The 22,264-nt window shown below is 53.3% G+C and overlaps 1 protein-coding gene across 5 annotated transcripts in view; it reads right to left on the bottom strand.

Moving 5' to 3' along the window:
* The window catches only part of FAM178B (family with sequence similarity 178 member B), an 87,640-nt gene extending 65,876 nt beyond the window's left edge, over positions 1 to 21,764 (bottom strand). The window contains exons 1-6 of one of the 5 annotated variants that reach the window (XM_047781514.1): positions 21,668 to 21,764; positions 20,307 to 20,368; positions 17,597 to 17,704; positions 12,083 to 12,235; positions 5,610 to 5,715; positions 2,033 to 2,117 (exon numbers count right to left, since the gene is read on the bottom strand). In XM_047781514.1, coding sequence (XP_047637470.1) covers positions 2,033 to 2,117; positions 5,610 to 5,715; positions 12,083 to 12,235; positions 17,597 to 17,704; positions 20,307 to 20,368; positions 21,668 to 21,721 — 568 coding nt within the window. In that variant the 5' untranslated portion in view covers positions 21,722 to 21,764. Of the gene's footprint in view, positions 1 to 2,032; positions 2,118 to 5,609; positions 5,716 to 12,082; positions 12,236 to 17,596; positions 17,705 to 20,306; positions 20,385 to 21,667 lie in introns of those variants that run through there. The other 4 variants (XM_047781516.1, XM_047781517.1, XM_047781515.1 and 1 more) reach the window with 4 other exon arrangements.
* Positions 21,765 to 22,264: the final 500 nt, after the last annotated feature.

Genomic DNA, 22,264 nt, shown 5'->3' with positions numbered 1-22,264 from the left:
CTTGCAGCAATGCCAGATCCTTAACCCACTGAGCAAGACCAGGGATCAAACCCGCATCCTCATCGATGCTAGTCAGGTTCTTAACCTGCTGAGCCACAAGGGGAACTTCTTTAACTGTTTTTAAGTGCACAGTTCAGCAGTGTTAAGCACATTCATGTTTCACAATCACCACTACTTCTAGAACTTCTTCATCATCCCAAACTGGAACTCTGTACCCATTAAACACTAGCCTCCCATTCTCCCCTCCCCTTCTGCCTGGCAACTACCATTTCGACTTTGTCTCTATCAATTTGACTATTTCAGGGCCTTAATATAAGTGGAACTACGGCATACAGTATGTATACTGTACGTATGTATACTGTATGTTACCCTTCTGTGGCTTATTTCACTTAGTGTGATGTCCTCCAGGTTTGTCCATGTCGTAGCACGTGACAAAATGTCCTTCTTTTTCAAGGCTGTGTGATACTCCACAGATGTACGACCATATTTTGCTTATCCATTCATCCATCAGTGGATGTTTGGGATTTGGCTATTGTGAGCAATGCTGCTATGAAAGTGGGGGTACAAATGCCTGCTCAAGCTCTCAGTTCTTTTGGGAACCAGGCCTTCGCCTTTCACCAAATCAATCAAGATCTGACCTTGAGCCCGGCATTCTGTGGGCCAGTCTCTACTGCAAAGGGTGGGAAAAACAACCTCAGGCTGAGCTCCCATGTGATGCCAGGAGAAATGCTCTGGACTGGAGGAAGGGAGCCATGAGAGCTGGGCCAACTAGATACCCAGAAGTCCATTCCCAGCTCCTCCAGATGGAGGGCAAGTCAGAGACAACATGGCAAGCAGCAAAGAAGGGTGGGACGTCCTCTCTGTCCCTGCGGGAGGAGACACATACCACTGTATGGAGGAGAAGAGTGGGACAAGGAGGCCTCTGTTCCCCCAAAGGGCAGGCATGCCGCAGAGGCGGCCCCAGGGGCACCAAAAGGGCAGCTCCGGCTGCAGGGGAAGAGGTTATGTAAAGGGAGAGGAGGCCGAGACTGGCGCTATTCAGAGGACCTGAGTTAGAGGGGTCTGGGCTGGGGGGTAGGCAGTGGGAGGGGGGAACAGGAGGCGTCTGGAATGCTCTAATTTGACAGATGGCCCCCAGTTCAGCCAACTCCTGAAGGAGAGGAGGCACAAAAGCAGAAATTCAATGGGCTGCTTGTGGGTGGGGGTGGGGAGTAATGGTACATCATGGGTCTCTAACTTTGGCATTCAGAGCTCTGTGCTGCAGTGTTTCAGGGGAAGTGGGGGCAGACTACAGCTGGTGTACAAGGTCGGGGTCTGGACACCTGTGAGTCCCTTTCTCTTGTGACTGGTTCCATGATATTTTTTGATGCCAAAGTGTCTAGGTTTAGGCACCAAATGATGACAGCCTGGGAAGGGTGCAGCCACTGAAGGGAAAATGAATTGCTTCTGTGGAACTCTGAATATCTTAAACCATAAAAATGATTTAGGCATACCCCTTATGTGCCAGGATCAAGGTACAGACTCAAGTCCCTCCAGCTCAGTCCAAACTTAGGTGCTCTGTTGCTGCCCTAGGAGCTGAGGACAGCTACTGGTGGGGGCACAGCTTCAGAGCCCTCCTCCTTGGTGACTCCAACCCAAAGAGCTCCCCAAATTTGATGCAGATGTTCTAGAATGCTCCCGAGTAAACTGGGGCTCTCAGGAAGAAGCCAGAGGCAAACTGCCTGTGTAAATCCAGAGAATCCACCTCCCAGGCTGTTCTGGGATCCTGGGTCTGTGAAGTCAGCCTGGACTCAGCCCTGGTGACACGGATCTGAGGCCAGATAAGGTGCCAAGGAGCCTGCTGGCTCAGCTTTTTACTAGTGTCGGAGCCAGAGCCAAAGATGTCCTGATGTCCCCTGTGCTGGTGATGCAATGTCCCCACCAGCACCTCGCCTGCACCCTGAGTTCCAGGGGGCTGGAGCTGTCTACTGTATAGGCTCTCCAGCTTGGGTACCCAGCATGCAAGCTGCCACCCTGCACCTGTAGTACTGACCAGATTGACGGATGAGCCCATCCACACTGAGGTCCCACAGGAGACCAAAGGCTCCCAAAGAAGTTTCTGGAGGCCATGTCAGCAGCTAGCAGGAAAAAAAACAGGTTAGCTGGGTCAGCCCTATGAAGTAATAGCAATAAAGCTTTATTACTCCATATTAAACAAGTCCCATTTAATCTTCACAAATCTACCCGGTAGAAGGATATCATCATTATTGCCACTTTAGAGGTAAGGAAAACAAGCTCAGAAAGGTCAAGCAACTTGCCCCAGGTCACACAGCAAGAAAGCAGCAAAATCAGGATTCAACCCCCAATCTATGTGACTCAAAATCTCCTACTCTGTCCACCTCCCTGTGGGGGGGTCTTGGTCCTTCTGCTCCTCCCTCCCTGTGGTGACAGCCGTGCCCTCCAGGACAGGGACCAGTGTAGGGAAAAGAAAGAGCTCAAAATCACTGACTGTAGTCAGCTGGACAAGGACAAGTCACCCCCTCTTTGTGACCCTCGTATGGTTTCCCGGCAGTGACTGAACTGGCTCTGGGAGGTCCTGGGTCCTGAGGGCAGACCCTCAATGGCCTGGTGGGGAGAGGGCAGGCAGGACACCAGCCTGACTCAAACTCCCTGGGATCTCTTACCCAATGCTCCCTGGGCCTGAGGTCACAGCTGGGGATTGGGAACGTGAACAGAGTGTGACACGGAGACACAAACCCGCCCACCAGCGCCGTCCAGTCTGGGGACCCCCCAGGCAAGGCCGGGCCACACTGTGCGGTACACATCCTCCCAAGGGTGCTAAGAAGAGCTTGCTGCAGTGGGCGCTCCAGGTAGAGCCCCTTCAGGACAGAGGCTCCCATCCCCATGGGTTGGGCACTGCTGCTGGCTGAGGGCCCCGAGCCGAGTCCTGCTCTGGGCATGACCTTGGTGTGAGGGAGTCTCTCACCCAGGATCACACCCAGCTCCAAGTGCCATCTGTCTGATAACTGGTAGTCCAAAGGCCAGGACCCCTGGCCTCAGCTGGTACAAATGTAAAAGGGAATCCCAGTTCCAGAGCCCCCAGGACTGGGTGGGGCCTCTCGTGCATTTGCTTTGCTTCTCCTGCCGCCTTCCCTCAATCCCAGGGGTAGTTTTCCCAGGAAACCTGCAGGGTCTGTGTCCCTGGCGATCTGCCCTAAGACACCACGCTGCCTCCCCCCTGCCTCTTTCCTAACTCCTTCATAGTTGAACACGGAATCATTTCCCAACAAGAATGTGAATTCACTGAGAGCATAATCTACAAGCAAGGCTCACCTGGCAGGTATGCACTGGGTTTCCAGTGACAGAGCTAACATAAATTGGCAAGCCCTGAAGCTGAAGCCTATTCACCCAGCACCCACTGTTCACCCCACCCAACCCCCTGGGAGCAGGGAGGGTGGCAGGCAGCAGGAACTAGCCCCCATGAGGACTGAGGATGGCCTTTCCAAAGCAATAATAGCTGAACGAGCAGGGTTAAAGCCTGCCCGACTCCCCCATCCCCTAGCTCTCAGAATCAACTCCAGGAATGCACGTGGGTCCCCAGCGGCCTGTCGCCCTGCTCCCCAGCTGTCTTTGGGCCAGGGTCAGAGGTGTTGGGGTGGTCCCTTAACCCCTCTTAGGCCAATCAGACTCGTCCTCCCTGGGACTTACTTGACCATGGAGCCTGGAGTACAAAGAAAAGCTGAAGCCTGTCCTAGGATCCTGACCCTTCCCCATTCTAGTTCCACTCTTTTAAGGCCCAGCTGTATCCCTGCCCTTGGATCCCAGGAATGACCCCTGCTCCTTCATAAGAGTTTCCCCAGCAGTTCAGGAAGCCCCCATGGATTTCTGCCTCTCAAAACCAGAGTCCTCAGCACAGAGCCCCATGGCCATGTTCTGCACATTTACCTGGGACCTCGCTTCCAAAATCTTTCTATCCCTAGAGCTCGGCACATAGCGGGTCCTCAACCAATGCCTGTGAATGAATGATGCTACTGCTGCTGTGAGAGAACAAGCTCCCCTGGCAAGAAAACCCAAATCTCAGAAGTGAAACATCAGAGCCCATCCTGCTGAGGCCTGAGGTATGACCACGTGAGACGTCAGCTGTCTTGCTCTTCCTTCCCCTCCCGAGACAAAGATGTTGGGCAGAGAATCACCAGAAGCTCCTAAGGCCAAATGCACCCTTTCACTGATCTGACTTCAGTTGTGGGCAGGAGAAGCTTTTGTTTCTCCTCCCTGGGGATGGACAACCAGAAGCTCTGTGCAAACATCATTCCTTCCAATGATGCCTAGGCCCTGGGCAGAAACATGTGGGGACCATAAGGACAAAGCAGGTCCTGGCATTTTCTTGTTCAACCTTCACATGGCACTATTGGCCCCAGTTTACAGAGGAAGAAACTGAGGCACTGAGCTGATGTTAAATAACCCCCTTAGGTTACAAGGCAGTTAAGTGGCAGAGCAGGTCTGGGTCCTCTGCTCTAGCCCCTCCCCCACCCAGGTGACAGAGGTGGCAGAAGAAACAGTAGCGCCCACTCATGCCTCCACAGCCGTGTTTAGGTCACAGAAGGACCCTCTGAACGACATCTCAGGCCAGCTCTTTGTGCCTCGGACGCCCAACTGTGCGTCTGTCATATGCGCAAGGAACAGAGAGAATCTGCACTGACTGGGGACAGAACATAATGGCCGCTCTGTTCCCTGTGTTGCCTGCCAGCCTTTCCTGCCCGGCCTGGGGGAGGGGGAAGGGGGTGCCTTTCTCCTCTGGGGTGGGGAGGGGTTACAGAGGGACCCCAGAGAGAAGAAGAGAGAGCTGGGGGGCTCTTTCTGGAAGCCAGCCAGTCTGCCAGGGCTGAGGAGTTCCCACAACAATCCACCCGGCATGGTGGCCCTAATTTACAGCTGGGGTCTGGGCTCCAACTGGCAGAAATGAGACCAGCTGGAATTGTGACCTGCCTGTCCCCAGGCAGGGCTGGTCCTGGTCGAGGGCCAGGCCACATCCCCGTGCCTCGCATTCAGATCTCAGCAGCTGGTGCCAGGCTTTCCTCACTGGCTTCTCCCTGTCGTTCTCAGTACGAGGGTTCCGGCCTGGGGCAGAATGCATGTACCCCCAAGGCAAAATGTCCTGGCAGCAGCCAGAAGGGAAGACAGAACAGCTGTTCTAGGCTTTCCCAGCCGAACCACCTACAACTTCACAGTGGGAGGCAAACACCCAGCACCCAGCAAGGTCGAGGCAGGGCTGTGCTCCCGCTGCTTAGGGACAAGGGCCAGGACCTGTGACTCGGAGTAGAGCCGAGCTGGACATGACGGAACACCTGTTGAGTGTTCAGGCCCCCATCACACAGAGGGCCTCCAGTGGCACGGGCAACACAGGCCACATGCTCTGGGGGGAGCAGAGTGAGACTACAGGCTGGTCACCACCCCTCCCAGGCTTGGTCATCACAAGCCTCCCTTCCTCCTCCAGCCTCTGCTGGGATGAATCCAGTGCCAATGGCACCCAAGGGCAGATAGGGTCGGTGTCCAGCCTCTCCTGTTGCAGCCCTGCCCAGGCTGCCTGGCTGGCACACTCCTGCCACCTAGCGGCAGGCCACAGTCCTCACCTGGAACAGCCACCGGAGCAGGGCCTCAGGTCTATCACCTACGTGCAGGTAGAGGCCACTCAGGAGGCCGCTGCGCAGGAATGAGAGCTGCTGGGCCGGCGGGGAGCTGTGGGGGCAGAGGAACAGAGGGACAGGGGGGCGAGATCAGGGAGACCTCCACACCCGCAGCCTGGCAGCCTTCCTCAACATACCCGTCTCAGCAAGACTGAAAAGACATTCAGATTTCAGCTTCACAGGGACACTAGAAGTGCACCAGTAATTGCTCTGGACAAAAATGCTCGTGGAGTCCGTGGTGCAAGCAGCTGCTGGAAGGAAAAACAAGCCATGGAACCACAGAATCACCTGCTGTCCATGAACACATCTCAGTTGTTTTAAACACGCAACTGGGTGGTACAGTTTGTCCTTCCCGTTTGATGGAGGGGCAAACTGAGGCATTTACCAGGGCTGGGGAAAGGATGTGCTTGTGGTGAGGACAGCGTCTGGGAGTCGCATCTCAGCCAAGGGCTCCAGGCTGCAGCAGGAGGACAGAATTACCATGGGGCCCACATGGGGCTGGCGTCCGGAGTCTGGTTACACAGAGCGTGTCTGCCTGTCTTGTGTTTTTCCGAAACAAAGGGGACACCTGAGAAGATGGGAAAGTAACAGAAAGGGGCCTCTGATGGGGACGTTCGGGGAAGGAAATAACAGCCAAGGTTGTCAGGGTGCCACAGAGGATTCTTCGGAAACCACGTGAACAGCAAGATCCCATGGTCAAGGAGACTGGTGTTCAGACTCGCCACGCGCCTGGGGCCATAACCTGAGCTTGCCCTTGGGCCTCCCTTTCTGCCAGGAGCTGTTGGCATGGAGAGGAGCCCAGTTTCATGTGCCCTGTTGCCCTGGTAGGTTGGCTGGACCCACAGAATCCCAGGTTCCTGTAAAACAAGGAGCTGGTATATGCCGTGTGGTTTTCGGGCCTCTGGTGGAGGAGGTTTCGCTTCAGAGAGCTGGACCGTCACCCTCCTGGGCGTGCCGAGGAGGCTGTATTTGGGGTGGGAGCCTCCTGCTTCGTCCACGGCTGGTGAATGCCTCTTTGCTCCCTCTTTCTAGTGAATGTCCTAAAGGCAATTAATAAGGATTCCAGGAAATGAAAGAGTAGTTTCATGTTTGTTCTTCTTTTTAATGGCCAAATTCAGGCAAAGAACATTTTAGACAGCATTTAAAGTCACGACTCTAGATAGAAATTTCCTTGGTCAGCCCAACCTCCCCCTCTCTTTTTAAAAAAGGACATCATATTTTAATCTGCCAGGAACAGAATGCTCCAAAACAAAGATGCTCCTCAGAGCCAAGTTGCTGTCTCCTTGAGTATATCCAGGCAATTCACAAATTGTATATATTTGTTTTAAAGTCATTTAAGTTCAGAGGAGAAAGCGGCTTTGTTCCTGGCTTTGTGAAGCTGACCACTCTGAAACAGACCTTGATTTGCACGTACAAACTCATGTGCACCGCAGGCCTGCTGGCACACGCCACTCCGCTCCATGTGCTTGGTCACATGGACACTTTCCCAGACTCACCCCCATGATGTTCAGGCACAGCACCTGAACACAGACAATACCCAGGCAGAGCAGGTCTAGAGGACCTCACAGACTGGTAGGATCTGGCCAGGGGCCATGTGCCAAGGAAGGCGGTGCTCCAGGGACTCCAAGGAAACTCTTGCTCTGGCATTCTTCTAGGGGGACCTGCCAGTTTCGCAGCAGGGGAACTGATTCTACAAGCCCCTGTCAGCTCAGAGCAGCACATTTTCAGCTGCTGCTCAGAGGGAGACATAGCCCTTGGGTCACGTCTCCCTTTTTACACCACTCTGCAGCACAGGCTCTGCAGCCGAGTTCACTGCTGCTGGCTTAGGCTTAGTCTGTAAGACCAGGAGCCAGAGACAGGCAGAAAGGGCATGGCCCAGCTGGGCTTTCAAGGAATTCTGTGCCGACAGCTAGATGAGATACAGGAATCTCCTCAGTGTGAGGGCGGCGCTGCCTTGCCTCAGCTGTACCACACGGACATCCCACCATTCGGGAAAGGACAGGCCAGTGGCGTAACTGACCTCCAGCTTGGTTAAGGGCAGGGACAGACCTGGAGGGCAGACACCGCCCTGGTCTGAGGCAGGGGGAGAGTCTGCAGAGCAGCACAGGGGAGGCCTGGAGGAGGGAAGGGGGTGGCAGGTGCGTGCACTGAGAACTCGGACACCTTGTGTTACACAATCATCTGTGGTCACATTTATAAAAGCTCACGGCCTGTCCACAAACCAAGAGTGCTGACCCAGTTCCTTTGTTCATGGCAAAGCCAACGCCAAATCAGAAGGTATCTTGAGAATGTCAGAATGTTGTGGAGTGGGAGGAGGAGCAGAGCCTCCTGTTGGCAGCAGATGCCAAGCAGGCTGGCTGCACGTGAAGCCCAGCTGACAACACTGAGCATCCAGGAGGAGGGGGCCCCGCCAGGACAAAGAACAGCCCTAGTCAGAATGCTCAAATCCCCAGCCACTGTGGCAGGGAGAGAGGGCCACGGAAACAGAAGGAAGGAAGCGGCGGGGGGGTGGGGGAATCAGCCAAAAAGGGGAATCACAGAACAAGGGCGCCAGCTTGGGTCAGCGTGTTGGACTCCTGGCGGAGCTCCGACCTACTTGGACTCTGTGTTCCTGATAAGGCCCAAGTCAGGATCCCCCAAACCCCACCGGTCATCTATTTTATGGACAGCAGTCCCAGAGAGCGAAGTCCCTAAATGCCTTGGGAATCCCAAGTAACGGCAGAGGGATAAACACCAAACAGCATCAGTTTCTGTGCCTTTGCCAACCTACTCCTATGGAAGTGTAAGTAAAATGCCGAGGGAGAACAGAAATGATGAACAGTCCAAATGTACATCTCGCCTCCTCTTCTTTTCCTTCCTTTCTTTAAAGCCAGGTGAGCACCACTCTGGCCAGCAGCCTGGGGAGCCCAGCAACGACCCAGCTGCCGCTTCCCCTGGCTCTGTACTTTCGGGGCAGTCATAGCCAGTTGGGTGGTTCAGTCCTGTCCACACTCTGGCACTGCTGGATTTATTTCACCCAGGCCTCCCTGCATGCCAGGGAGAGGAGAAGGTCATGGCAGAACAAGAGCTGGGGCTAGGCCTCGGAGAGACCTGGTACACGAGCCCCATCCCCATCCACGCAGCTCGGGCCCAATCCTTTTCTCCACACACACAGCCGGCACCCAGAGGACACATGTGGGCCCTGATGCTCCCAAACACTCTGGGGAAGCCCCAGGAGGACCCAGAGTAAATATGAGGGCAATCTCCACCCCCCATGGCGCCGGCTCCTGCCCTGAATGAAGCTGCCTGTGGGCATAGGTCCTGATGCTTTTCCATGCTTGGGGGCTTAGATTTCCTTTTAAACTGCTGTCAGGGGAGGAGGAAAAAGTCCACCCCGGTACTTTCCATTGTAGCATGTGACTTTGGTCCTAGGGAACCGACCTGAGGCTACAGCTCCGGCTGGGTGATGAATGAGAGAGGATGGTCGGGGCCCCCTCTGGTTCCAGAGCTGTGGGTCTGGGGAGAGGATTTCTTGTATATAGGCCTTGTAGAGCCAACCCAGGAGGACCAGGCCTGGCACTCGGTCACGGAGAGACACGGGGGTCACCCTCACTTGCTCTGAGACAAAGACCTGCTTATTACTCTGTGCCAAGATTTCCACTTTGTAGAGTGGAAAGAAAGAAAAAGTCCCTCTTCACTCAACAGTAAGAAGAAGTGAATCTATTTCAAGAAGTCATCTTAAAAACCACATTTGCTTCTCTCCCAAACCTCTAATGATAAAAAGGCACATGTTTCTCATAGAAAATGTGGAAAATACAGAGGAGTATAACGAGGAAAATATAAGTCCCCCGTAATCTCACAGAGTGTTAACTCTTTTCTATGGTGAGAAGTCGAACCACATTGCTTTTTGCAAGATCAAGTAACCTTTTCTTCCTCCGTTTTCATGTTTCCGGCCACACACAACAGGACAATTATTGAACCACGAGTGCTTCTCACTCTTGTGTCTGCACATGAAGTCCTTGGCATGAACAGGAAGTAAAAGGGCAACCTTCAGGAAGCCGCCCTTCCCCAGCACATGGCAGGCAACCCCTGACCTGACCGCGGGCATGGGCAACCTTCCAGAAAGCCCCTCAGTGCCGAGGCCCCGCAGCCTCCCTCTCCACTCAGCTTCGTGAGCCGACCTGAGGGAGGAGGGCCTGGCTTCTCTGCTCCAGGGAGGCTGGCTGGCCACCTGGCCCCATCTGGCATGGCCGCTCTGATCCCAGGCCACCGCTCCACGGGCCATCTCCTCTGTCAAACACATCCTGCGGGCATCCAGCCCGGGACAGAACACCTGCTGTGTACACAGAACTTGAGGAGCAGCAGCTCAGGATGCTGCCCGCCTTTCCCCTCTTAGCACCTCTCCGCCCCAGCTGGGCTGCTTCTCTGTCCCTCTTCTTCCTCTAGCACCACTATCTTTCTTCTCTCCCTGCATTCCTCCCCCCGCCCCATCATCGCTTTATTAGATATATTTTCAATTTGGCAATGCCAGCTTTTACCAGTATTCATATCCCCAGACCCAACCATCTCACATCACACCCAGAGACCTATTCCAGAACTGCAGACAAATATTTCTGTGTAAGAACGCTCTCTCCCACGATGTTTACAAGGGGAAAAGTTGGAAGTAATCTGTATGTCAAGAAAAATGAGGAAAATGGTAAAATGTGTTGGGGGCATCAATGCCATGCAATATAATTTCACCATTAACATGATACTGTCTAACTGCAGCATTTGGGCCTTGTTTCCATTCTGATTGCAACAACATACAAAAAACACTCATGAGGCAATCAAGGAAACCTGAACGCTGACTGATATCAATGATACTAAGAAATTCCAGGAGTTCCTGTTGTGGCTCAGTGGTAACAAGTTCAGCTAGCATCCATGAGGACGAGGGTTTGATCCCTGGCCTCACTCAGTGGGTTAAGGATATCTGGAGTTGCTGTGGCTATGGCTATGGCTGGCAGCTGCAGCTCCGATTCAGTCCCTAGCCTGAGAACCTCCATATGCTGTACATGCCATCCTAAAAAAAAGTCAAAAAAAATTCTGTATTTTTTTAGGTGTAATTATGTACTCAAAAGATAGTGTCTTTTACAGACACAGACTAAAGTGCTTACAGATTAAATTTTATGTGTTCTGGGATTTGTTTAAAAATAATCCTGAGGGGACAATCTTAGTGGGCACAGGTTAAACAAGACTGGCTTTGAATTGGTAACCACTGATGTTGGGTGACAGGTACATGGAAGTACACTCTACTTCTGTGTATGTTTGAAACTTCCTATGATAAGGAATTTTAAAGGAAACACATCAAGATATTGTTATCTTTCTACTACAAAATAAGATGGGCCAGCTGGAAAAGAGAACAAGATTCTTGCACTCAAGTCCTAACTAAGCCCCAACCTCCGTGTGCCTCATGGGCAGGGAGGGGGCAGGTGGGCTCTCCTCCATCCCTCAGCTGCTGGGTCCAGGAGGGTGCCAGCCTGCGCTGAGCCCCCATGGACGGCTGCCACACTGAATCCTGAGGGCCTTCTCTCTCTTATTTTTAGACATATGAACTCACGATGACAGGCATTAGATGTCACTGTGGTAAATTTTTTAAAAATCTCCTTAAAGAGAGTTCCCATTGTGGCTCAGCAGGTTAAGAACCAGACACAGTGTCTATTAGAATGTGAACTGGATCCCTGGCCTCGCTAAGTGGGTTAAGGATCTGGCGTTGCCAAAAGCCATCTGTAGGTCACAGATGCGGCTCAGATCTGATGTTGCTGTGGCTGTGGTGTAGGCTGGCAGCTGCAGCTCCAATTCGACCCCTAGCCTGGGAGCTTCCATATGCCACAGGTGCGGCCCTAACCCTAAAAAACAAAACAAAACAAAAAACTCCCTTAAAAATCAACATAGTCAGTGGTTATGTGATAACGATCATGAACAACTCCCAAGGAGAAGAGGAACAGGGCAGCTGTCCTAATGTCAGGCAGGATGTACTCGTGACTGGGGTCAAACTGTTCAGCGTCAGCATCACACACAGACCAGAGAGGCAGTAGGAGGAAGTGACGAGGGGCTCTGGAAAGCTGCTGGATGGCCAGGAAAGTGGCTCCAGTGTGGATGGAGACATAACCCCAAAGGCATGTGGGAAGAGCCTGACCAGAGCTGCTCCATGAAACTGGGGCACGGGGGAGAAAAGACAACACGACCGCATAAACAAATATCTAGTATCTGCTGTGATGTAAGAGTTTTTAAAGTATGTAATCTAAAAGAGTAAATGAAACATTATAAGCAGCCATGTGTGCCATTTCATCCATTCCCCTAAAAGTCTACCTACCCAAACTGGCAAAATACAGCCTGGTGATACAGGGTCGTCCTCATCACTGGGTTCCGTGAGGGAGGGGCCTGGCCATGCCGCATTTTACCTGAGGAACAGCTCTTCCAGGTGACTTCGAGGCTTCAGGCGTGAATGGTCCAGCATGCGAGGCAGGGGGTGATGCATGGGTACAAACACAGTCTCGCCAGGGTGTCCTGCTGGGATGCCCTGCAGTGATGTGGAGAACCGCTCCACCAGCTTCCTGGCAAAGCAGGGGGCAGGAGAGTGGGGCGTCAGCAGGCACACCCTGGTCTGCAGCCTGGAGAGAAGCCAGCCGCCAGCCCCCAGCCCCCGCCAGGAGGGGACCAGACCAGGGTGCAGCGCCACCTGCTGGTGGAAGGAGCCTGTGGGACGCAGAAAAAGGAGCCCTTCCTACTCCGGGATGTCACAAACCACAGTCCTCCTCTCCCAGCCTCAGGCCAGGAGCCGGAAGTCCTAGTCCCAAACACTATCCCACCCTGGGGTCAGTTCTGACTCTCACTGAGTACCACCACGGTGGTGCCAAGTGCTGAAGGATGCACTTTGCACGCCCAGGAAAGGTGCAAATGAATCACAGCGATGCCCTGCACCAAGTGGACCAGCCTCAGAGCTGCCGCTGGGCGCTGGGAGCAGCAGAGGGGAGAAGGCCCAGGTGCAGCAGGTTGGGGAGGGTCCCCACACCATCAGGGAGTCCAGACCCTTCTTCCCAGCAGCAGCATCCTCAAGCTCTTGTGAGCAGGACTCCAGGGAGCCTGCCAAATGCCCAGGCCCACTCATCCTGGAGGATCCAAGCTGGGCCCTGCAGACAGGGGAGGAGCAGGGAGAAGGGGGAATGGCTTCCAACTCGCTGGGGACTGTCTAAGGGAGACGTGAGGAGGATTCCTAGGATGGGAATAAATCTCCGCACCAGGAAGGATGCACTGACCCCTGAGCACTGTTGGCGTCTGTGGTAGTAAAAACGGCAAGTCATAGGATAGGACAAGTGTGTGCAGACAAACCCACAGACAAGCACACGCACGTTCTTGGCCACATGCAACACTCCCCACACCCAAATGACACACCCAACTCTGGCCTGGGTCATCCCTTGGGAAGAGGATGGGGGAGGGGAAGGTAGAGGAGAGATTTCCTGTTTATTTCACGAAACTGTGTTCTTCTTAATTCTGTGATAACATAACATCCATTTAACAAGAAGAAAATAAAACAAGCCACAGGCACTGCCACTGCTCCTCTAATCAGAGGAAGGCCCAGACCCAGGTTCCCAGCTGTGGCCTGAGTCAGTGAACTCAGGGGGACACTGCCTGCAGCTCCCATGAGGATCTGGGACCCAGCTGCCAGCACCGGAGGGGGGGGGGGGGCGCCGTTGGCGGCCCACCAGCTGGCCAGATGTAATCTGTCACTCTGGCCAAGTGACCCAACACCCAACGTAAGGAGGCTACGCACATCCTAAGGATGAAATGGCACAAAAGGGAAGGATGTCGGAATAGAGGAGATTCTGATCCCATGGCCTTCTGGGAGCAGCGTCTGCAAACCACCACGTGAATGGTAAAACAACTTTCTGTCTTGTCAATTTCTCTGCCATCTGAGTGCTCGAGCATTCCTATATTGCTTTTATAATTTTAAAAAATGTACAAATTATTAAAAGTTTGTAAGAATAGGCTCATCTGTAAAAAGGTCTTAGCCCTGCCCCCCAAACCATCATTCAAAAGGACTTTTGTGATATTAAATATAATGTATGTGCATCATTAAGAACTCTGAGATGACTCTCACATCTAATTGACGATTTCCTGTACAGCTCAGAACTGAGGATAAAGGATGATGCTGTGGGTTAAACAGCCTCCCCTCCCCTGCCCAGCACACACATAAGGTCTTTAATGTTAAGGAACAGAGAACATAGGAAGTTGTCTAATCAAGATGCAAGCAATCCTTAGAGCATGAGCAGATGATCTGCTTGGCATGACTGGGGGCCTTTCTATGATGGGCAGCTGTGGTGGCCACGTGACTCTGGGTCACATGTGCCCTGAATGTCAGATGGTGGTTAGGCCCCGGCTTCGGCCTCACCCCTTCCATACCTCTCCTTGGTGCTCCCCACCCCAGCCCACCCCTGGCTCAGTTCAGGGATGGAAGAGGCCTGCTAGTTTTGTCCACCAGTGAGTAATTTTCTTTGAAGAAGAGAACTGAACTGTCCCATCAAAATGATCCCACATCAAAACAACCACCTCAAAGTGGATGTTGTCAAAAAAGCTTTCTCAAAGTACTACTTGAAAATGTCACATGCCCAGGAAATTATCAGCAATTTCAAAGCCTAGAATACTATCTGACTTAAGCTGGTTGCCCAGATAACTCTCTTTCTGTGGGGAATTTCAAAACAGCCAGGCCAGGACTTCCAAAATCCTAAAAGCACTCAGGAGAAAGGCTAAGAGACAGAAGGATTATTCTTGCTACAGAGATGTTTCAAGACGTTTACTTCCAGGGCTCTCCATCCAGTGAGTGGGGGCCCTGGAAGCCAAATCCACACCCCAAAACACAGAGAAAATTGCTTTCATCACTCAGTTTGCCACCAAGGCCTTTGGCACAAACCTGCTGGCTCCATCGCAAGTCACTGTGTGACTGCAAGGTACCCCTCCCCTGCCTCTGGGCAGTGTGTGGAAACTGGGACCAGTTAGGAGGCAGGTGTCCCCCTGATCTAGTCCAGGGGTCAGCCGCTGCACACCAGCTGCAGTCACCTCCTGCCCATTCTGTACAGGAGGTTTCAATACAACAAAGGCAAGATCACTCACTGAGGCTAGTGGACAGGTGCCTTCCCACCACAGAAGTACAGCCAAGTAATTGTGACAGACTGCATTGGCCCTCCAAGCCTGAAATATTTCATACTCACAAGCTCTATAGAAAGTCTTCTGGTCCCTGATCAAACCTGAGATGATTATCAAAAAGACTTGAGAAAAAAAGCACACGGCCAGCCAAGGTGTTGCTGGGGATCTTCTCTGAGCAACAGTGACAGCGCGGGTCCTAAGAGTGGGGGACCCAAGAAGCCAGTGTGTTATCATTCACGCCAGAGTGAGTGGACACCAGATGCTGACTCAGAGCACAACAAAACCCAGCCGTCGGAGTTCCCATCGTGGCTCAATGGTTAACAAATCTGATGAGGAACCATGAAGTTGTGGGTTCAGTCCTAGGCCTCGCTCAGTAGGTTAAGGATCCGGCGTTGCCATGAGCTGTGGTGTAGGTCGCAGACGTGGCTCGGATCCCAAGTTGCTGTGGCTCTGGCGTAGGCTGGAGGCTACAGCTCTGATTCAACCCCTAGCCTGGGAACCTCCATATGCCGCCAGTATGGCCCTAGAAAAATGCAAAAAGACCAAAAAAACCCCACAAAAAACAAAAACAAAAATCCAAAAAACAAAACAAAAAACCCAGCTGTCACTGCTGGGACCTGAATATCGTCACCCAGACACACAGAAAAAGCAGGGCCCAGACAAGCAGACAATCCAGGGCGAGTGGACTGGCCTGCCCCCAGTCACATGGGCACACATGGCTCCTGAGTGAGGGAAGGGAGGAGGAAGGGAGAGAAGAAAGGAAAGGAAGATGTAGAAACAGAAAGATCTGTCCTGCCTGTAATGCGCCTTCTCAGCTGCCGCCTATTCTTCTCTTTCGACCTCTCCCCTTGTTCTTCTCTGAACCCATTCCAGGCAGGTTTGCCCCAAGCCACCTGCTGCCACCACCCACTGGAGCTGCTCTGGTCAAGGTCACCATGACCTCCACGTTGCACCCTTGGGCTCCTGCTCTTCTTTCCATACTGGCGATCTCACCTTTTTTCCCCTCTAGAGCTGCACCTGCAACATATGGAAGTTCCCAGGCTAGGGGTCGACTGGAGCTGCAGCTGCTAGCCTATACCACAGCCACAGCAATGCCAGATCCGAGCCACATCAGCAACCTACCCCGCAGCCTGTGGCAACACCAGATCCCCAACCCACTGAGTGAGGCCAGGGACCGAACACACATCCTCAGGAACACTAGTCAGGTTCGATTCCCTCGAGCCACAAGGGGAACTTGGGGTCTCATCTGATTTTGCAGCTTTATTATTATTATTATTATTATTTTGTCTTTTTAGGGCTGCACCCGAGGCATATGGAGGTTCCCAGGGTAGGGGGCCAATCAGAGCTGTAGCTGCCAGCCTACACCACACACAGCTCATGGCAATGCCGGATCCTTAACCTGCTGAGCAAGGCCAGGGATTGAACCCACAAACCTCATGGTTCCTAGTCGGATTTGTTTCCGCTGTGCCATGACGGGAACTCCTGGTTTTGCAGCTTTAAACATCACCAGTACCTGTGGTGGTTTCCAAGCCTGCCTCTCTAGACAAGGAGGTCCTTGTCTGGCTCTCACTCCAGGGGGTCCCCCAAGTGAACTCTTATCCCCCTGCCTGCATCACTCAGCCTTTCCCAATTAAAGACAGCTCAGCTCTACCCTGAAGATACACCTGGAATTTGCCTCCTCCTCACTGCCCCGTCCGTTCCTCCCAGGGTTACTATCTTGGCTCCCTGTGCCACCCCATCTCCCTTCTCCCTTCACCCTCACGCCCCCTCCACACCCCCTCACCAGTGGCCCTGTTCAGATGAGTGGCAGCCAGCTCACACAGAGGTGAGGCTCCAGCATGAAGCCCCCCTCACCTCCCAGCCTCTTCTCCCCCACCTCCTCCTTATCACTGCTCCCCACACATGGGGAGGGCGCCCACTGGAAGGTCCTCCCAGACCGCCTCTCACCAGCTGCAGGGCTTGGTTTAGAAGTCATCCGCTCACAGAGGCCTTCCCTGACCGTTGTCCAGCTCTCACAGCCTGCCCCATGCTCCTGCCACTCCTCCCCATGCTACCCTTTCTCACTGGCACTTATCATACAGCATCATTTACTGTGCGCACTGCTGGTCTCCCCGCCTTGACAGCAAGCACCACTTAGGAGAGATCTCTGTCTGGTTCTGCGCCTGCTGTATCCCCAGAAGCTGCACAGAGCCTGGCACCAAGTTGGAACATAATAGATGTTTGTTGCTTGGATGGACAAACAGATGGACGGGCAAATGGGTGGATGGACAGCAGGGTACCCTGAAGATGTATTCAATTCTTGTGGTTGTAGGGTATCTCTGAGACTCCATGAACCCAGTCCTCCCTCCAGCGATGGGCCAGCAGACTCTGGCCCGGCCCACAGCTCAGACCAGAGCTACTTTCTTTCCCCACATGGAGGAGAAAAAAATGTCACAAGGCTGTATTCTCCTTTCAAAGGCAGTTTTCATTCAGACTGTGGTTTGAGATCTGGTTCTACCAGTCTGGGCAGACAACTGGGGAAGAGCAGGCTGTGCTTTATGCCTCTGTGTCCTCAAAGGCCCACACTAGGCCCTGACACACAGTATGTGAATCAATGAACGGATGTGGGTGTAAAAGGAGGCAACTTGAAAACTCATCAGTGATGCACGAATCTCTGCTTGCAACTATCCAAGCCCAAGGGCAGGTCAGCACTTAAATCTTCTGCCTGGAAAGGCAGGTGTGGGCACTCGGCCCAAGTGGGCAGGCCCCTCCCCCACAGTGCCCCCTGCCCCAACCTGTGCTCCAGCGCCAGGGGCACTTCATCTTCATCAGGATCCAAGGAATCGAGGTGAGGACAGTCCTGCAGAAGCAGCTTCTCTTGCTCCTGCTCCAGGGCCTGCTCCCTGCAGGGACAGGAGAGGCAACAACAGAGTCAATCCGGGGCCTGCTCACCCGGCCCCATCGCTGGGCCACAGGGGCCTCCACCTCCATGGGCACAGCAGGGCCTAGGCCTGGGGCCAAGAGCCCAGGCCCTGTCTCCCTGCAGGAAGGCCTCAAGCTTAGATTCCTGGGACAGGGGAGGGTCTGCATTGCATCTGCTGTGTTGCCCAAAAGAAGACAATTTACACTACACAACTTCAAACACACCTTTATTTGTACACTTCATTCTGGCATTTGCTTGCTTTTTTTAACATATCAGGGCTAAGACCTAGCCCTTCTGCCCCTGCCTCGGTCCAGCCCTGAGGACCAGGAGAAGCCCCTGTGCCCACATTTCCCCAGAGCCCCCAAGGGGCTGCTCCTTCCCGTCTGCCCTGCCCACAGGCTGGCTTCTCCTGGACACCCTGAGAGCCTCACTTCCCTTTTCAATGTGCCAACCACGACCCTGCCAAGCCGGCTCCCTCACCCTCCTCCTGCTCCAACCACATGCCAACCCCAAGCCCCGAGGGGCCCCAGTCCCTCCTTGGCCTTCTGTGTCCTTGTTCCTGTGGGCTGTGGAGGGAGTCTGGGAGCCCCCCAGGCCCTGCCCTGCCCTCCAGGCTCTCACCCTAGCTCTACCCACAGGGCCTTGGCTCTCCAAGATTTCACCTCCAGCCCAGACTGCCTTGGGTTCAGATCCTCCTGGCCAGCCACTGGCTAGCCCTCTGACATCACTCCAGTTCTGAATTCCTCCTCCCGACATAGGCCCCCACCACGCAGTGCAGCAGATTCCACAGGAGGCCCTTCCTCCCAGGGGCCCATCTCACTAGCATTCACCCTGTTCCCTCTCCCACTTCCCATCCAGTCTCTATAATGCAGCCTCAGTGATTGCGGGAAAATGCATCACAACCTGCTTAGAATTCTCCCATGACTCGACCTTGTGCTCAGGAGGCCCCTCATGATCCAGCCCGTGTTCAGCTCTTAGCTGCATCTCCCGCTCTGCCCACCCCTCACACTCTAGCACTGAGAATTCCAGTCCTAGCCAGCCAGGAGAGACATAGTCTGTCCTGCCTCCCTTCACACATGTAGTTACTCCAGCTGACCTCCCAGATCTTATCCTCCAAGGCCCGAGAACAAGGACCCCTCTGAGGATTCTTTTCTGACCCCAGGCTAAGTTAGGTGCCACCAGTCCAGGCCCCTCCATAGCAGCTTCACAGCACTGGAAATACCAGAATTACTGTGTTCAGTTTCCAGGTGAGCCAGGCCGCACCATCCTATCTGTAAATCCGGTGCCTGGCACAGGGCCCAGCACAGAGCAAGAACCTCCCAACGCCAGGCTTGATGAGCAGGTAGTTTGCCATGCGTGGTCACTTTTTCCCACTGACACTTTCAAGCATTTAGTTTACTTACAGCTGGACACGTGGGAACATACAGACATGGCCCCTTTCCCAACTTACACTCTGGTTGGGTGAAAATGTACTTAGGTGAAAGAGTCAAACAACAAAAGTCATGGGCTATTAAGAGCCTGGAAGAGCTTATGGAGGAGGAAGATGACTCTGGGGTGGGGTCAGGAATAGATCCAGGAGAGAAAACAGTAGTTCAGCCCACTTGTCTGTTGAAGCCCTTGCTGTGGGCAAGAACATGGGGCTGGGAAGTGGGAAAAACAGAGACCAGTGAGACCTCCAGCAGGAACTGAGACAAGAGCCCAAGTGTCAGACAACAGTGCTGCCTCTTCCTATACTTAACTTCCGCCAAGGGGGCGAGCACACATGGAGCAAAAACAACATGGGAGAAGGGAAGAGGACTAAGAAGAATAAAGCCTGTGGGCAATGTGCTCCCATTCTATCAAAGCGCATGCCCAGGGATGAAGTCTACCTGCACGCCAGACACCCCAGTCCTCGCAGGCAGTGGAGGAGCAGGAGTCTAGCATCTTCACCCCAAATGGGCCCTCAGTGCCAGCCAACCACTTTAGCTGGTTTCCAGTACAGAAAGAGCACAGGGGTTGACTTTGTGCCCACCTCCACTTTCCTAAGGGATTTCCAGCTCTGACTGGATATGACTTTTACCTTTAGAAGCCAACTTCCATGTGAGACAGGCTCCCTGCAATGCCAGGGGGAAAGCAGGCATAAAATAGGCCAAGTGCCATGGGAAAGGAGCTAAGTGTGCTCAGGTGCTGGTGTGGGACAGGCGGCAGGAAAGGCTGGCACCTTACACTTGCCCTCATCACAGGTGAGGCGATAGTCAAAGCTCTGCTTTTTCCATTTCACTCTAACACTTCAATGGGAGTTGAGTGAGCCCTAAACAATCATGAATCGGGCAAAACAGCACCCAGGCAGAGAGAGGACTTGGAGTGAGGCCTCTGTACGGGGTGAGGGTCCTGGGCTCCCTGCCTCGGAGATGCGCCCTCTGACCTGCTACCATTCCCCAAGTTTACTATTAACCAGGGCACCTGGGAGGCATGCTGATGGTGGGGTGGGTAGGCTGCTTTATTCTGAGAGGAATTTGCTCTGAGTCTCTGAGAACAACCTCTGTGAAATTACCACCAACCCCACAGAGGTGAAGACCCCCTGATGGACCCTCCCCACTCACCTCTTCTCTTGCAGTAAGTAATCCAAGCTGTTGACATAGCACTCTGAGCCCCCTGAGGTGAACTGGAGAAATGACATGGGAATGGGAAAGAAAGAAAAAGAGGGAAAGAGAATGAAACTGAATCTAAATTAAGCCCTTTATTTATTTTGTTTACTTTTCTAAACAGGCAAGGCATTCATTCACCTGATTGACAAATAGAAAAGTGCAAGTTCCTTTGTGGTGCAGCCAGTTAAACGTCCGGTGTTGTCACAGCTGTGGCACAGGATGCAACTGTGGGGCGGGTTCCATCCCTGGCCTGGGAACTTCCATATGCCGTGGGTGTGGCCAAAAAAAAATATATTGAAAAGTATAGACATCTCCCCTGGCCTCCATCCTCAGCCACCTAGGTCCCACCCCACAGGTGACCATAGGTGCTCACTGCTGGCTGTGTTTTCAGAGATACTGTACACATAGAGAAGCAAACAGTAACACATCACAGAGTCTCTCCTTTAACACAAATCATAGCATATTATACTCCCTACTCTGCACTTAGCTCTGGTTTTCAATTAATGATAAGTCTTCAGGATCATTCCATACCAATACTCAAGAGATAAATATTATTATTTGTCTTTTTAGGGCTGCACTTGCAGCATATGGAGGTTCCCCGCCTAGGGGTCCAATCGGAGCTACAGTGGATGGCCTACACCACAGCTCACAGTAACTCGGGATCCTTAACCCACTGAGCAAGGCCAGGGATTAAACCTGCATCCTCATGGATACTAGTCAGATTCATTTCCACTGAGCCATGAGGGGAACTTCAAGAAATAATTATTTAAGTATTCTGATGTACAACTAGAACATAACTTATTAGTTCCCTAGTGGTAAGCATGTTAAGTTACTGGCAATCTTGGACTATGACAAATAAGTAAATCCTATGTGGAGAATAAATTTCCTGGATCTATGGGCACTTACATATCCCCAGTCTGCCCAGCAGCAAAAGTTTATATCCCCAGCTTGCAATTTATCACTCAAGTGTTCACTCAGGAATCCCAAGTTGCTGGTCCAGAGTCGGCTGAGGCTAGCCCAGATGCCAGCACCAAGGTCCTTTCTCTAGGGCCAGATCCCAGCCTTTGCTGTGAAAGCCTTGAAAGGCCCCACATAGGAATGGCATTCAATCTGACACCACCCTCAGCCATTTGTTAGCAGAAACTGGGAGCAGAAATAAAGGGCCCATGAGACCCCAAAGGTTGGGGAGAGGCTGGGGTGTGCGGCCAAGGAGCTATGGTCAAGGGAGGTGGCCAAAGGAGGGCAGCTGGGGAGTGGCTGAGGAGCGGCCTGGTGGTGACTAAGGAGGGTGGCTAAAGAGGGGGCCTCTGGCTTACCGAGGTGCGGGCGTCCACCTCCAGAGCTGCAGCCTTCGGGCTGGTGCCTGCCATGTTCCAGAACAGCTCTTCAAGTGAGGCCAGGTGCTCCGTGGAGTCTGAGTCCTGGGGCTCCTGCTGTAACCCCTCGGGGAGCTGGTGGGCCAGTCTCCTTAGGCTCCAAGGCCCCACTGTATCCACCTGCCTCTGGACTGGGGCTGCCCTGTCAGCCTGCAGTGCCCTCAAGTTCAAGAACTCCACAGGTGGCGGGCTCCAGTCACTTGGGAACATGTCCCCACTGGCCTGTATCTTGGGCTTCTTTGAGGACTTGGGAGCTAGAGCAGAGGTGGGGCTGCAGAGACGCCGGGTGGGGCTCACGAGTCCCTGGTGCAGGGGATGATCGAAGTAGCTGCCCTGCAGGCTGGGCAAGAGGATGGGCCTGGCGGCAGCTGTCTGCAACCCTGTGGATGGGACAGAGTACTGCGGTGTCCCCCCCTGCCCGCCACCATCCCAGCCACTGCGCCATGCTGGGTGAAGAGAAGGGTAGCTCAGAATTGTTGTGGGCAGAATACAAGGGGCATCCCTCATGACCCAAGCCTCAGAAGGGCTCTACCTGTA

Source organism: Phacochoerus africanus, chromosome 5 (assembly GCF_016906955.1).
Source record: "Phacochoerus africanus isolate WHEZ1 chromosome 5, ROS_Pafr_v1, whole genome shotgun sequence".
NCBI lineage: Eukaryota > Metazoa > Chordata > Mammalia > Artiodactyla > Suidae > Phacochoerus > Phacochoerus africanus.
The sequence above is the reverse complement of the archived record's forward strand: the minus strand, read 5'-3'. Positions and strand labels throughout refer to the sequence as shown.